The sequence below is a fragment of the Choloepus didactylus genome, chromosome 15 (genome assembly GCF_015220235.1).
Source record: "Choloepus didactylus isolate mChoDid1 chromosome 15, mChoDid1.pri, whole genome shotgun sequence".
Taxonomy (NCBI): Eukaryota; Metazoa; Chordata; class Mammalia; order Pilosa; family Megalonychidae; genus Choloepus; species Choloepus didactylus.
The window spans coordinates 44705504-44719414 of record NC_051321.1 but is presented as its reverse complement, the minus strand read 5'-3'; the positions used below and the strand labels follow the sequence as shown (position 1 = coordinate 44719414).

Below are 13911 nucleotides of genomic sequence, written 5' to 3'. Positions count from 1 at the left end.
ATGTAAAGGTCCCTAGACTGTAAGCTCTTACAGCAGTCACATCTATTCCTGAGCTGTAATGGTTATCTGTAAATTCTGAGATGCTGAGCTATTTGGGTATCTGTGTGACACCTGAAACTCAGAGCTAGAGCTATGATTGTCAGTATTACCTCATATGGCATCTGTTTAAAAAGCTGAAAAGAGTTCAGACTTCAATTAGATACATGGATCTGGAAAGGACTAAGGCAAATCAGGCCAAAGGGTAACGGACGATTCTGACTGGGTTTTCAAAGCTTCAACTTCTGTGCGAGACCAAGAGAGGAGATGTTTATTTGGTGCAGGATCTATATTTTCTGTAGCACACTAAATAATTTAACTTGAACAGTTTATTCAAACACCATAATTACATGGAACCTTGACTAGGAAGTGAGATCTGGTAGGTTTGTACAGGTCAGTATGAAATCCTGATACATCCCAAAGTAATTTGGGCAAAGAATAAAAATGTATTTGCAGGGCCCCCTGAGGAACTGGGGGAAAATGTGGAAATGTTGGACTTCCCCACCTGGGTTATTGCTGATATTCTCACAGACATTGAGGACTACAAATTTATAGGCCAAGCCCTCAATCTGGGGGCTTTCCCTTATTAAGCTTGTTACTGCAAAGAGGTTAAGCCTATTTATAATTGTGCCTGAGTCTCCCCCAGAGAACCTCTTTGTTTCTCAGATGTGGCCTTTTCTCTCTAAGCCCACTCGGCTGGTAAACTCACAAGCCCTTCCTCTATATGGGACATGACTCCCAGGGGTGTAAATCCCCCTGGCACTGTGGGACATGGCTCCCAGGGATTAGCCTGGACCTGGAATTGTGGGATTGAGAAAATCTTGTCCAAATGGGAGAAGAGAAATGAAACAAAATAAAGTTTCAGTGGCTGAGAGATTTCAAATGGAAGTCGAGAGGTCATTCCGGAGGGTATTCTTATGTGCTATATTGATACCCCTTTTTAGTTTTTAGTGTGTTGGAATGGCTAGAGGGAAATACCCTAAGCAGTTGAACTGCAATCCAGTAGCCTTGATTCTTGAAGATGAATATATAACTATGTAGCTTACACAGTGTGACTGTGTGATTGTGAAAACCTTGTGACTCACACTCCCTTTATCCAGTGTACGGACAGATGAGTAAAAAGCTGAGGACAAAAATTAAATGAAAAATAGGGTGGGATGCGTGGGATGGACTGCTTTAGGTTTTTTTGGAAACATTTATTTATTTATTTATTTAGAGTAAGGAAAATGTTCAAAAATTGATTCTGGTGATGAATGCACAACTATATGATGGTACTGTGAACAACTGATTGTACACTGTGGATGATTATAGGGTGTGTGAATAGATCCCAATAAAATTGTATTTAAATAAAGTGTTAATGTGGAATAAAGGTGGACTGTTTTTATGTGTCAGCCTCATCATTTAATACCTACTTGCTAAGCCCCTCTGAACCAGTTACCTCACTCTTCCCTCATTGGAGAAGAGCCATTTTCCACAAGGTAAATTAAATAATTTGCCTAGTGTGATCTGTGATTAATAGTTATCACCTACTTCCATATAACAACTCCTGTTCATTAAAATTGTTCCCATTTTTATTGATGTGTATTTTCCCCAGATTTAGGTCTCCCACAAGTGAGGATCATATGGGAGAAAGTTGCCACTGTTTTCCTGGATAATACCATTAAAGGATTTACCTAGAATGAAAGAAATTTAAGAGACATATCAGCAAATGCAATGTGTTGGCCTTGTTTGGATTCTGATGTGGATGAACTAACAGTAACAATATATTTTTGAAACTGGGTATTAGATGACAATGCATTATTATTCATTTTGTTGGACATCATAATGACATGGATATTATACTTAAAAGTTCTTATCTATATAGGAGACATACATTGAACTATACACAGGAAATTGCTTTAAAGTATTCCAGCAAATCCAAAAGGGAGGAAGGGCTAGATAAAAGAAGAATGGCAGAATGTTGACAATTACTGAAATCAGGTGATGGTTTATATTTATGTTCAAAAATTTTAAGATAAATAGATAAGGAATTTATCTCAGAAAGTTGTTGAATAAAATTGCACTTATGGAGCTACAAATAGTATACTGTTTTTCAAATTATGGGCTGCTACTAAGTAGAGGGGTGGGTAAAGAAAGTGAAAGGAAAGAGAATTTCTTCCCTTGTGTCTCTGGTTGTTCCTTTTTCTCTTTTTTTCCAACAGTGAGATTAACAAGAATTACTTGGAGCAGTCTTTACATCAACTGAAATGTCACTTTAACTGGAATTTAGTTAAGGAAAAAAGTAGCTTAGAAGATTTAGAAAACAGAATAAAATGCCAAGTAAAATTTTTTGCCTCTGAATCTAAAGCCACCTTGTATAATCTCTTGGCCTATATAAAACATCTCAGGGGTCAGACTGAAGCAGCCCTGGAATGTCTACAACAAGCAGAAGACTCCATCCAGCAAGAAAACACCGACCAAGCAGAGATAAGGCGTGTGGTCACCTGGGGGAACTATGCCTGGGTCTATTATCACATGGGCAGATTCCAGGATGCTCAGGTTTACCTGGACAAGGTGGAAACTATCTGCAAGAACTTTTTGGTGGAGTGTCCAGAGATGGACAGTGAGCAAGGGTGGGCACTGCTTAAGTTTAGTAAGATGCATTATGAAAGGGCTAAGGAGTGTTTTGAGAAGGCTCTGAATGAGAAACCCAACAACCCAGAATTTACCCTTGGTTTGGCAATCACACTCTTTCAGCTGGATGGTGGAAAATTGACAAATGCTATCCCTCTCTTGAGGAAGGCCATTGAGCTAAATCCTAACAACCAGTATGTGAAAGTTATTCTGGCCTTGGAACTTCAGAGGGTGAATGAAAAAACAGAAGCAAAAGAGTTAGTTGAAGAGGCCTTGACTCAAACCCCACGTCCAATAGAAGTACTTTGTAAAGCTGGCAAATTTTATCACTATATGAATAACCAGGACACAGCTCTTGAATTACTTAGAGAAGCTTCTGAATTGTCACCAGAAAATGCTTACCTGCAACACCAGCTAGGACACTACTATTGGGTAAAAGCCAACCAAATAAATAAAAGAGGAGCAAATGAAGCCCACAGAAATTTTGAAAACATAGAGGAGCTGAGGAGACGTGCTATAGCTCACATGAAGAAAGCTATCATGCTCTTTGAGGACCTCACTGATGCCTACTCATATATTGGTCAAATGTATGTCCAGATAGGAGAGTACGAGGAGGCAGAAAAGTACTTTCAGAGAGCCTTCAGCAAGACACTAACCCCTAAAGAGAATCAACTGCTACATCTGCGATATGGTAACTTCCAGCAGTATCAGAGGACATCTGAAAAAAATGCCATCTTCTATTACTTAGAAGGCTTGAAGATAAATGAGGAATCAAATATAAGGGAAAAACTGAAAGGGAAACTCATAAAAATAGCTGAGAGGCGATTTTCCCAAAACCCGGACGATTCTGTGCACTGGCTTATCCTAGCTTACATTCACAGGCTGAATGGAGAAGAAGAAAAAGCCACTGCATGCTACAAGAAGGGGAAAGGTGTCCTATTAGAAAACACATCTTATGACTGGAGCACCCTTTTCTCCTAAGTAAGCCTGGCTGGGGGAAGTGGTGGGGTAGTAAGGATAAAAAGGTTGCATTGAGTCATGCAACTGCTGCTATCCTAGTTTTACCTCCTCATTCCCATAGCCTCCTAAGAAAACAGGATTTTCTGTGGACTTAACCAAATTCTGACAAGGCAGGCTGGTTTTCACTAGGCGGTTCTTCATTCTCCAGACACCCACTTGTCTTGCTTTCCAAGGCTGCTGTAACAAAGTAGCACAAAGTGAGTTGCTGAAAACAACAGAAATTTATTGTTCTGGAGGCCAGATGTCTGAAATAAGTTGTTGGTAGGGCCATGCTCCCTCTGAAGTCTGTAGAGAAGAATCTGTCCCCTGCGCCTTTCCTGTCTTCTGGTGGTGGCCAGCAATCCTTGGTATTCTTTGGCTTGTAGCCACAAAAACTCCAATCTCTGCCTCCATCTCCATGTGGCCTTCTTTCTTATCTTCATATTCACAGGGCATTCTCCCCTCCTGTGTCTGTTATGTCTATGTTCAAACTCCCTTTTCTTACAAGAATACCAGTCATATTGAATTAGGGGTCAACCCTACTCCAGCCTGACCTTAGTTTAACTAATTCCATTTCAATGACTATTTCCAAATAGGGTTACATTCTGAGCTACTGGGTGTTAGCACTTCAATATTTCTTTTGGCGGGAGGGGGTGCAATTCAACCCATAGCAACACTACTTCCTGCTTTTCCCTTGTGAGCTCTAATGAAGGAGGAAGAGATGCCTCTCCACGTTACCAGAACAGACGATCTGGCACCCAGCGTCAGAACACAAAATCATGTGCTATTCGCAGGAAGAAAATCGACTTCTAGGATGTTATTGTGGCCATAAAACCTTGTCGTGCTTTCCATAACATTTATTCAGCTCCTATTGTAGAGAAGATCCCTATGCTGTAGCCAACTCACTCACTCCTCCCCAACCCGTACACATTGTAGCATTCCTTCCTCATTGCTTTATTTATAACCTTATCCCCTCCCCCCTTAAATTGTTCCTCCAGATTTCTACTAATCTCTGTGCGCTTCTGGTTTCATGACTGAGTTTGGAACTTGTCTCCTCCAGGAAGAAAGACCTAACCCTGGCCCCACGTCTCATCCTCTGGATATGGTCCATCTATGTGATGCCAGTTCACTTTCCTTGTGATCTTTATACATGTCAACAGAATTCCTTTCAGTTGTTCTCATGATGTAATAAAAATAACACTAAAAGTTAGGTCACTATATGTCTGTGTAGATGCTTTTCATCATTCATTCATTCTATACCCATTCATCGAGCACTTTCTAGGTGCTCCTCTGGGTGCTAAGGTCTAGACATCCAACACTGATTAAGGCACACTGCACTGAGGAAGCATCTGTCTACTCTAGTTTTAGCAGGAGATAAATAGGTATTCAAATGAGAGAATAAAGGGATATATGGTGCTATGATAGAGGTATACAGATGGTAACACAGGGCCATAAAAGATGGTTAATTCTGTCTTTAGGGGTGGTGGTCTGTATAGAATGCAGAAAAAAAAAGGAAATGCAGCTTTGAAAGATGAGGAGGTGTTGGCCATGGAACTCAAGGGGACAAATGCATTCCAAGCAGAAGGAACAACATGGGCAAAGGCACAAAATGATGTAAGGGAGAGGCATTTCAAGAGGAGATCTAGAGAGGGAGGTTGTGGGAAGAGCATAGAAAGTCTTGTATATGAGGCTAGGGAGGCCATAGGCGGTGGTGGAGATGGCTTGGGCTTCCTCACACAAAACTGGGTTACCAGCTGTTTGACCTTGGGCAAGTCCGCTAAACTCTCTGAGCTCAGGTTTCTGTCCCAGTGAGATGGAGGTAGTGTTAATAACTACACATGGGATTTGGGGGATGTTACATAGGGTAAAATATCTAAATTAAGGCCTGGATTTTGAAAGGTAGTGCATGTTGGTTACAGTCCCTTCACTTCCCCTATAGGCTTTTTGTGAGGATTAAATGAGATAATGTGTAGAAAGCCACAATCACAGTGTCTCTCATATCAAAGGACTTATCTGCTAATTCTGATAGTATGATGTGATTTTTGAGCTTGGGCTTGACTGGCGCTGGAGTCAACTAGAGCTGCCTTGCCAGTCTGATGAGACATACCCTGCAAAACCTGGATGGCAGGCCCCAAAGGGGTAACACACTGACTGCAACTCAATCCATCAACAAAACCGAGATCCATGGATGTGGGTAGGAGGTGGATGAGGGTGAGATTGAGGATGGGAAAGGAAAGTCATTTTCTTACATGGTCTCAATTTTGAACAGCAGATATCTGAAGATAATAGTCAGTTTACCTTCTTCCAGCCTAGAAGTCTGAGTGGTGTGGGGAAGCTTCACAGAACTGGTTGGGAATCCTGTTTCCTCCACTTTCTGGAGGCAATTCATTCAATTTCTCTGAGCTCCTGTTTTCTCCTGTGTCCAATAAGAATGAAAATGATAATTAGATAAACTTTGTAAAATTCTCCACAACTTTGGCTATATAGTGGGAGCTCGGTGAATTGCAGAATTATCCTTCACTCTCCCTCCCAGCCTCCTTCTTCCTACCCCTCTCCAGGGAAGGAAGGAAAGCTATTTCTGCAATGTGATACTCATCCAACATTCACCTTATGGTGAACCCTAGATGTGACTGTCCTAACTCACCCTGAGAAAATGGCTGGCCCTGACTGAATTGGGAAAGAGCATGACCAACAGTGGTTCTCAACCAGGGGCAATTTTGTCCCCTAAGCACGACATCTGAAGACGTCTTTTGATTGTCACTACTGGATGGAAGGGTGATACTGACATCTAGTAGGCAGAGGCCAGGATGCCGGTAAAGATCCTAGAATACAAAGGACAGCCTCCCATAACAATTATCTGGCCCAAAATGTCAATAGTGTCAGAAGAAGGGATAATATATCACAAACTACAATTCCTGAATTAGTGGCTGTGATCTTAAAGAGTATTTAAGGTCTGATGACAGTTGAGTCCCATGAAAGAGCCCATGAAGATAAGCAGGAGACTCCATCCAATGTCAATGAATCTGCTCACCCACTTTCTCCCAAGAACTGCTTTTCACAACCAGAGGAGATGTCAGGATATTAGGGCCTATTTCCAACTTGGTTTTCCTATGCCCTTATACTAATTTTGAATTTATCTCAGCACCACCTTCTGGCACTTTCCCTAATGAACAGTCCAAAGCAAACAGCTAAACTTACGTGATCAAGCTATTATAAATATGTTTGTCTTGATTCATGCCTAGTACTGGTTAGCAACAGCTCTGACCACCATCCAGAGCTTGGCCCAGAGCTGAAGTTCCCCAAGTTTGGTGCACCACTCTATCCCTGCTCAGGAAAGCATAATGGGAACCCACCCCAGAGAGTTTCCATTTTGAAAAATTCAAGTATTACAGAAGTTTAGGGTAGAGGACCTAACTGGAACAACAATTTACAAATAAATAATAAAAATACAAGAAATCTGGTGTTGGCCCTGGCCCCACATCTCAGATGATGACAATGAGCATCCTTCAAACCTCCTTCAATAAAGGCATCCTACCCTCGCTCATAACTGAGAAGACACAGCCAGGCAGGGCATCAATAGACTTTTCTCTACAGACTATCAGGGTTTGCTGATTGGCTCCTGATTTTATAGCAGGTATAGGGCCAGGCCCTGTTCTAGAGACTGGAGCTACAGAGATGAATAACTCTGTTCCCAAGGATCTCTGTCTAGAGGGAAGACAGGGCCAAGATTTGGTAGGGTAAGGCAGGTGAGGCACCTGGGGCACAAAATTTAAGGAGACACTTTCAGGATTGTGCAAGAGTGGGGTCCGCAACTAAGAGCAGGTGCCTCTTTAAATTTTGCACCATGGGTGCCCCAATCACCTCTCCCTAAGTCCAGTTCCTGGTTCTGGACCCAGACTGCTGGGGGCTGATGCCAAGATTCGCCATCACTGCAAGTGTGCAATCTTAATGCAAGTTATTTAATTCCTCTTGTTTGTTTCCTCATCTCTGAAAACAGGATAATCACAGTATACATCACAAAACTGTTTCAGAGATTAAACACAACAGTATGTGTAGAACACCTAAAAAAGTACTGGCACACAGTTAGTGATCAAAAAAAAATGTTAGCTATTTTTATTTGTATTTGTGTTTTACTCTGAACAGTAGAGGCATGGAACAGTGTCTGATGAGCAGTTGAAATAAAAAAACTTTGTGTGAATTAATGACTGTGTAGAGATGGGTGGATGGGTGGATGGGTGGATGGATAGACAAAATATGAATTCTGAATTTCCCCTTAGCTGTTCTGAAAAATACAGAGAAAGCAGAGAGAAAAATTATTGACAGTTCTTTTTAAATGGAGGAAAGTATTTAAAACAACCTCTGCTGGTCATGATTAGGTTTAAGGATATGATTGGGATAGAGGCAGTAAAATGGCTTCTTTCACTTACTCACTCACTCACTCGCTCATTCATTCATCTTCCAAGTAAACAAAACACAACGTCAGTTTGAACTCTACCTGAAAAGTCTCCTCACTTCCCAGATGCCTTTTTTCTATGGTTATTTTTACACAAATAACAATTTCTTCCCCCCTCTTCCCAGTGGGGGCAGCTAAGGATAAAATAGTTTGTTGCTCCCCTTACTGTTTTTTAAGTGTCCCAGTCTCACTTATCTGTATTACAAAGGTAATTTTAAATATGGAGTGTTATATAAACGTGAGGGACAAGAGGTGATGTGTTACCCTTTTGAGAACCCCTCATATAATCCTGCCTCCCTCTGCTTGATCAGAGAGTACATTCCTGGTACAAATCAGGCAGGGCCAAGAGCCTTGATTAGACTAGCAAGAGGTCATAGCAGCACAAAGAGGAGCAATTCTTACCCAAGCAGTTTCTTTTTCTCGGGAAGTAATAAAGAGGTTGGTTTCATTTCCTCAGTTCAAGTGACTTCATATCTATGCTGAAAAAAAAAGAATAAGTCACAAGACTATTGCCCTTCTTACAGAAGGCTTTTGAAAGCTAGAGAGGCCAGGGCTGGACTGCCTCCAAGAGCTAAAATCCCAATCATGAATGACTGGCATTTGTGCCACAATGCCCAGCAGGTCGGCATACAAGATTCAGATAAACATTTCTGCTTCAGTGTATCAGAGAGATTGGGAGAGGACCCAAGGAATGATCATGTAATAATATAATATAACTAACATTTACTAACAGTTACAATTTGCCAGACAATCATCTTTGCTTGGTGTTTTTTCTTTGTTTATCTCATTTAATCCTTACAACAAATGTATGTAATTGGAAGCATAGGCAGAGAGATGTTAAGTAACTTTCTCAAGTTCACACAGCTAGGAAGTTGCTCTATTTTACTTCAGAGCTGGAGGACCTGATAATATTATGTTAGTCTCTTACATTAGCCACAAAAACAAATAAATAAAATTACAAAGACAGCCTCCAAATAGTCCTTTATGTTTTGGAAAGCAATTTGAATCTCATAAATTATAATAGAATTGTGAAAATTGTAAAGTCTTAAGCTTAGAATATTATATAATATTATATAGAAGATATATAATGTAATATGTAATATGTAATAATATGTAATAAAATAACTACTTTAATATATATCTTACAATATTAAATTAAAATATACAAAACAAAACCTATAAATGACATCTAGCATACTTATATTTATAATATTTAGCTATATTTAAATATTAAATTATCCTATTTATTTACAAGTATTTATTTATGTGGTATATAGTATAATATAAAAGTATTACTTTTACATATTACATATAATATAAATGAACATATAAATATATAATAAATTAATTAAAATGTATTATATAAATAATATATATAGTCTATGTGCTCATAAAATATACATATTTATAAACATACAGACTGGAGAGATTTTTGTCAACAATTGCTTGTGGCTTTTCAGCAGCTCATGTAAAATACACTAGAGAAAACAGGTTTGTGAAAGATCAGGGTCAAGAAGGTAGATTACCCCCAGAAAAATAACTGCAATTTTTTGCTGCATTAATAGAAGTAGAGTAGCCAAAAAAGAGGAGGTAATAGCCGGATAGTTTGAAAAAATGCTTAATATAATCCTTTAGCTGGAAAATGCTTCATATAGTCTTTAATAGCTAGAAAATGTTTATTATATAAAAGCCCTTGCTAGCATAGCTTGCTATAGCCGAATGTCAAAAGTTTACTCTCTGCTCCCAGTTACATTAATGAGAATTTCCCAGCTTTTCCTGCAGAGATGAGATAATAGTCCAAGGCACGATGGGACAAAGCCAGAAACTAATAAATTAGCACCTTTCTCTTTTTGAAGAACAATCTGTTCCTCAACCTCCAAGGCTGCCCAGGGCCTTCCTCACTCTTCATTTCATCTGCTAATTTGTTCTCTCTTCTCTTCTGGAGAATATTCTCTTGACTAAATTGGTGGGAGACTGAACTTTTTTTTCTTTCTAATCCTAGGTTTTATAAGGCAATTCTTTTATTCTACACAACGCAATGTTATCTAAAATGCTACAAAGTTACAAAACTCAAAACAGAAACTTTATAGTACTGACTGTACAATAAAAGCCTAAAAAGTGATGGACATTTTGCAAAATTAACCTGCAAGACCACCAGGTCTGATGGCCGCAGCACGTGACTCCAAGGTGACCTTGCTGAGCTGGCTCTCAGGTTGTTCATCAATTTCAGAGAGAGGTAGGTATAGGCTGTGTGCACAAGCACATATAAAGAACCATTCACACTAACAAATATAGGGTGAGAGAGGGGCTTTTCTTGGGTGTTCTGACCCTAGGGGTCAGGAGAGGATTTGAAGCAGAGGGACTTCGGACAGGGCCAACAGGAAGGGCAGCTGCATAAATGCTCACCTGTGTCCTTGAAGGGCTCACAAGGGGCATGGCCTGGCCACCAGATGGTCCCGGGTCATTTGGTGAAAGGAGAAATGTGCCAAGGTGGGAGCAGCGTGGCTACCCAGCAGCTTGCTGTCCCTGTTGGCTCTGCCTCTAAACTAGCTCTGTCTAGAATTGGGAACTAGTGAGCTTTCTAGCAGAACCATGAATCTCTGTCCATGTGTTTCAGTGCTTTCTCATCCAGATTCTCAAACTCAACAAGAATAGATGAGAATGCGTCCTTTCCACAGGCATGTCAATCATCTTAATTTTCCCCCAGATGGAAAATATCTCCGTGATATGATCCTTGGTCACATTCCAGGTGAGCCTCCCAAGGTGCACTTTGGTGAGTTTAGGGGAAGGACTCCACCTTTTCCTTTCCTTTTCATCTCTTCTGGGTGGCATGTATTTGGAGCTAGAACACCACCTACTGTCATGTCTGTGCAAGGACTCAAAAAGCCCGAGGAGCTGCTGGAGCTGGAACTGCGGGTTGTGCTGGAACTTCCCAAGCAGCTTGAGGCCAAGCAGGAGCTGGAACCACTGCGTGAGCCCTTGCTGGTGCTGGAGCCAAAGCTGGAGGTAATCTGGAGCAAGACTTGGTGCTGCTACCACTGGAAGTGCTGTGCCTCTTTCAAGTTTTACCCCTTCCAGGATCCTCTCATTCAACTCTTTGGTGGCCCCTTTATCTTTAGAGCTCATTAGTGACAGGCCTTCAACAGTTTGGGAAGTTAAACTGTGCAGTGAAATAAAATGCTCATTTTATGAGCCCTGCAAGAATGGTTTAGAATTCCAGTTCTTTTACTTTTAGATGAGACCTAGGCCAAGTTATTTAACTTATCTGCACCTCATTTTCCTCTTCCATTAAGTATTTGTAATAATAATTATGAGGTAAATTATTTAAATGTTCACCCCCAATATTTTGTAAAGGGTAGCAGCTCCATAGATAGTAGTTACCATTCATTACCCTCTCTTCTCACCCAACTTCCTCCACAAAACAGGAAGAAAAGAATATCTTTAGCAGTATTATATTCATCTACCACTCTTTTCTCCTTCAAAAGTAAAATGGGAAAATATAAACCCCACAACCAAAGAGTATCAGTCCCATGCTCCTAAGGAGGTAACAGTATTGGTGATGGAAGTGAGTCATCGAGGCTAGATTCAAGTTGTGAGCCCTATTCTGGGAGCAGGAGAGGGCAGTGGTGGCCTGTGGTTACTGTGAGGGAGTTACAGAGCAACTCAATAGCAAATTTCAGGCAATAAATAGGGTCAGGGTTTAAGACACGGGGTGATGTATGTAGCCCATTTCTTGGACCCAGGAATTCTAATTTTTGAACTGCATCCTACTGAAAAAACCCACACAATTGTACAAAGACATATGTTAGTGATATTCATTTTAGCATTGTTTGTAATAGTGATAATCTGAAAATAACTTAAACATCCAGAAAAAAAAGAGGATTGACGATTAAAGAATGTCTATTGAATAGAAGCCTCAAAAAAAAAAAAAAAAAAAAAAAAAGAAAGAAAGATTATCTGTATGTACTGACAAGGAGAGAAAGCCAAAATTTATTATTGAATTGAAAACCATAAGCCATAAAAAAAAAAAAAAAGAATGGAGAATAGATGAAAGGAAATTATGATCCAAGTTAAAATTTGGACTCTTATTTATAAATCCATATTGATGAATTGATATACCATATAGATTTTACCTGTATAAATATATATATTTGGGATAAGTGGGTATCAAAGAGAAAAACAGACCAAGATGAATTTTATACCATGGTAAGGAGAAAAGTGAAAGTATTCTTAGGCAAACAGGAAATGAAGCAGGGATAGATTCCTTGAACCACTGGAAAGCTAAGGAGGGAGACTTTGTCAGTTTTACCTGGAATATTATGTGCTCTTTCAATGTGTACATTTAAGAATTACATTTTAAATTGGTTCTGTTTTTGTTCTTCTTTAAAGATTCCAATACTGTGTGTGTTGTATGTCCTTTGCCTAATTTTGTATATCACTATCGCCCTAATTCTTTCCATGCCTTTATTTCTATCTCATTTTCTTTACTTTTCTCCTTTTAAAATTCCCTTTACTTATTTTGCTGCTTTTTTTTTTTTTTTTTTAAATAATTTCTTCTTTACTTCTGAACTGGTATTGTTATTTTCTTCTATTTCTTCCTGAGTTCTGCCAGGTCTCATTTTACTACCTACTGTTATCTAGCCAGTAGACCCTATACTCTAGCCATCTCATCCCCTGAGGTCCTGTAGTTAGCTTTGTGATCTTTCATGGCTGTAATTCCTTCAATTTTTAAAAAATTAATGCTGAAATGTATACTTTTCTTCTGCTTCAGGGAACAATTTTTTAGGTGAGCTTCCTTTAAATGTCAAGAGTTGCATGTTTTTGCTTTCCTTTCTTACAGAATCTTTGAATAGGTACTATGTTTACTCCTATTTTATTACTCATATTTGAATGAGACAAAATTTCCTAGGCCGGCTATTAGTAGATTTCAGAAAAAAGAGAGGGGGCCAAGGTAGTTTTCCAGATTTCTTTATCCAAATGCTCCTCTTCTTTTCTTAAGGGAATGGTTACAATGGTGACTATTTCTTTGAAATATGTCCCCTTTTGGTAGTACGATTCCTTTGCCAATTAGAATCTACCTTCCTTAGGAAAGCTTCTATAGCCAGCTCTAAGCAACTCCCGCTCCTTCACTGACCTCTACTAACAGTTCTTTCGGAAGCTGGTTCTTTCTGAGTTTAGTCATCCCTGAAGCTCCTGGTTACTTTCGTCCCCTGCCTCCCACCCTCAGAATTAACACTCTGTTGGATCTCACTACTGCTTCCAGAATTTTCCACTAGGAATAGGACTCTTGCTTTCTAGGAGAGAACCTTTGCTTCCGTTCTGAGATGAGCCACCCTAGATTCCCCCCTCTCAGTTGATACCAGCTGCGTCCACTCACCATTGAACAGCCCAAACTTCTTATGTTTGTTCTATTGGTTTCCACTGCTTTTGGCTATAGCCCATATTTATACATAAGTTGGAATTTTGTAGTTTTCTTTACCCTCTAGTTTCACTACAGATGTAATTTTTTTCTGACCACTTTTTTCTCTTTATGGTTCCAGGAAATTTCTGAACTAAGCTGCTCTGATGTTCCTCTAATGGTACCATTTCTGAAACGGGTTTCAATGGCCTATTGTGGAAATCATGACCGAACATGGACTCTACCTTTCTCTTTGCATTGCAGCTATAATAATCCTAATTCACCCTAAAGAGATGGATGCCTCAATCTTTATATGTGAAAAATCTTAAACAAGGAAATACTAAAAGGAAAAGCACATTAACATATTGTAACTATTATCTTGCTACAGAAAAAATCATAAATGACCTTGATT

General features: G+C 39.6%; 1 protein-coding gene across 1 annotated transcript; it reads left to right on the top strand.

Moving 5' to 3' along the window:
• The first annotated feature begins 203 nt into the window (after nucleotides 1-203).
• On the top strand, nucleotides 204-3630 carry LOC119509896 (interferon-induced protein with tetratricopeptide repeats 2-like). Its single transcript, XM_037803892.1, has 2 exons — nucleotides 204-241; nucleotides 2238-3630. Exons 1-2 carry the CDS (start codon nucleotides 204-206, stop codon nucleotides 3628-3630), a joined length of 1431 nt encoding a protein of 476 aa, XP_037659820.1.
• Nucleotides 3631-13911: the final 10281 nt, after the last annotated feature.

Coding starts and splice junctions, on each gene's coding strand:
- LOC119509896 (XM_037803892.1), top strand. CDS start 204: ATGGATCTGGAAAGGACTAAGGCAAATCAGGCCAAAGG. Junction 242..2,237: donor AAGGCAAATCAGGCCAAAGG/GTAACGGACGAT, acceptor TTTTTCCAACAG/TGAGATTAACAAGAATTACT.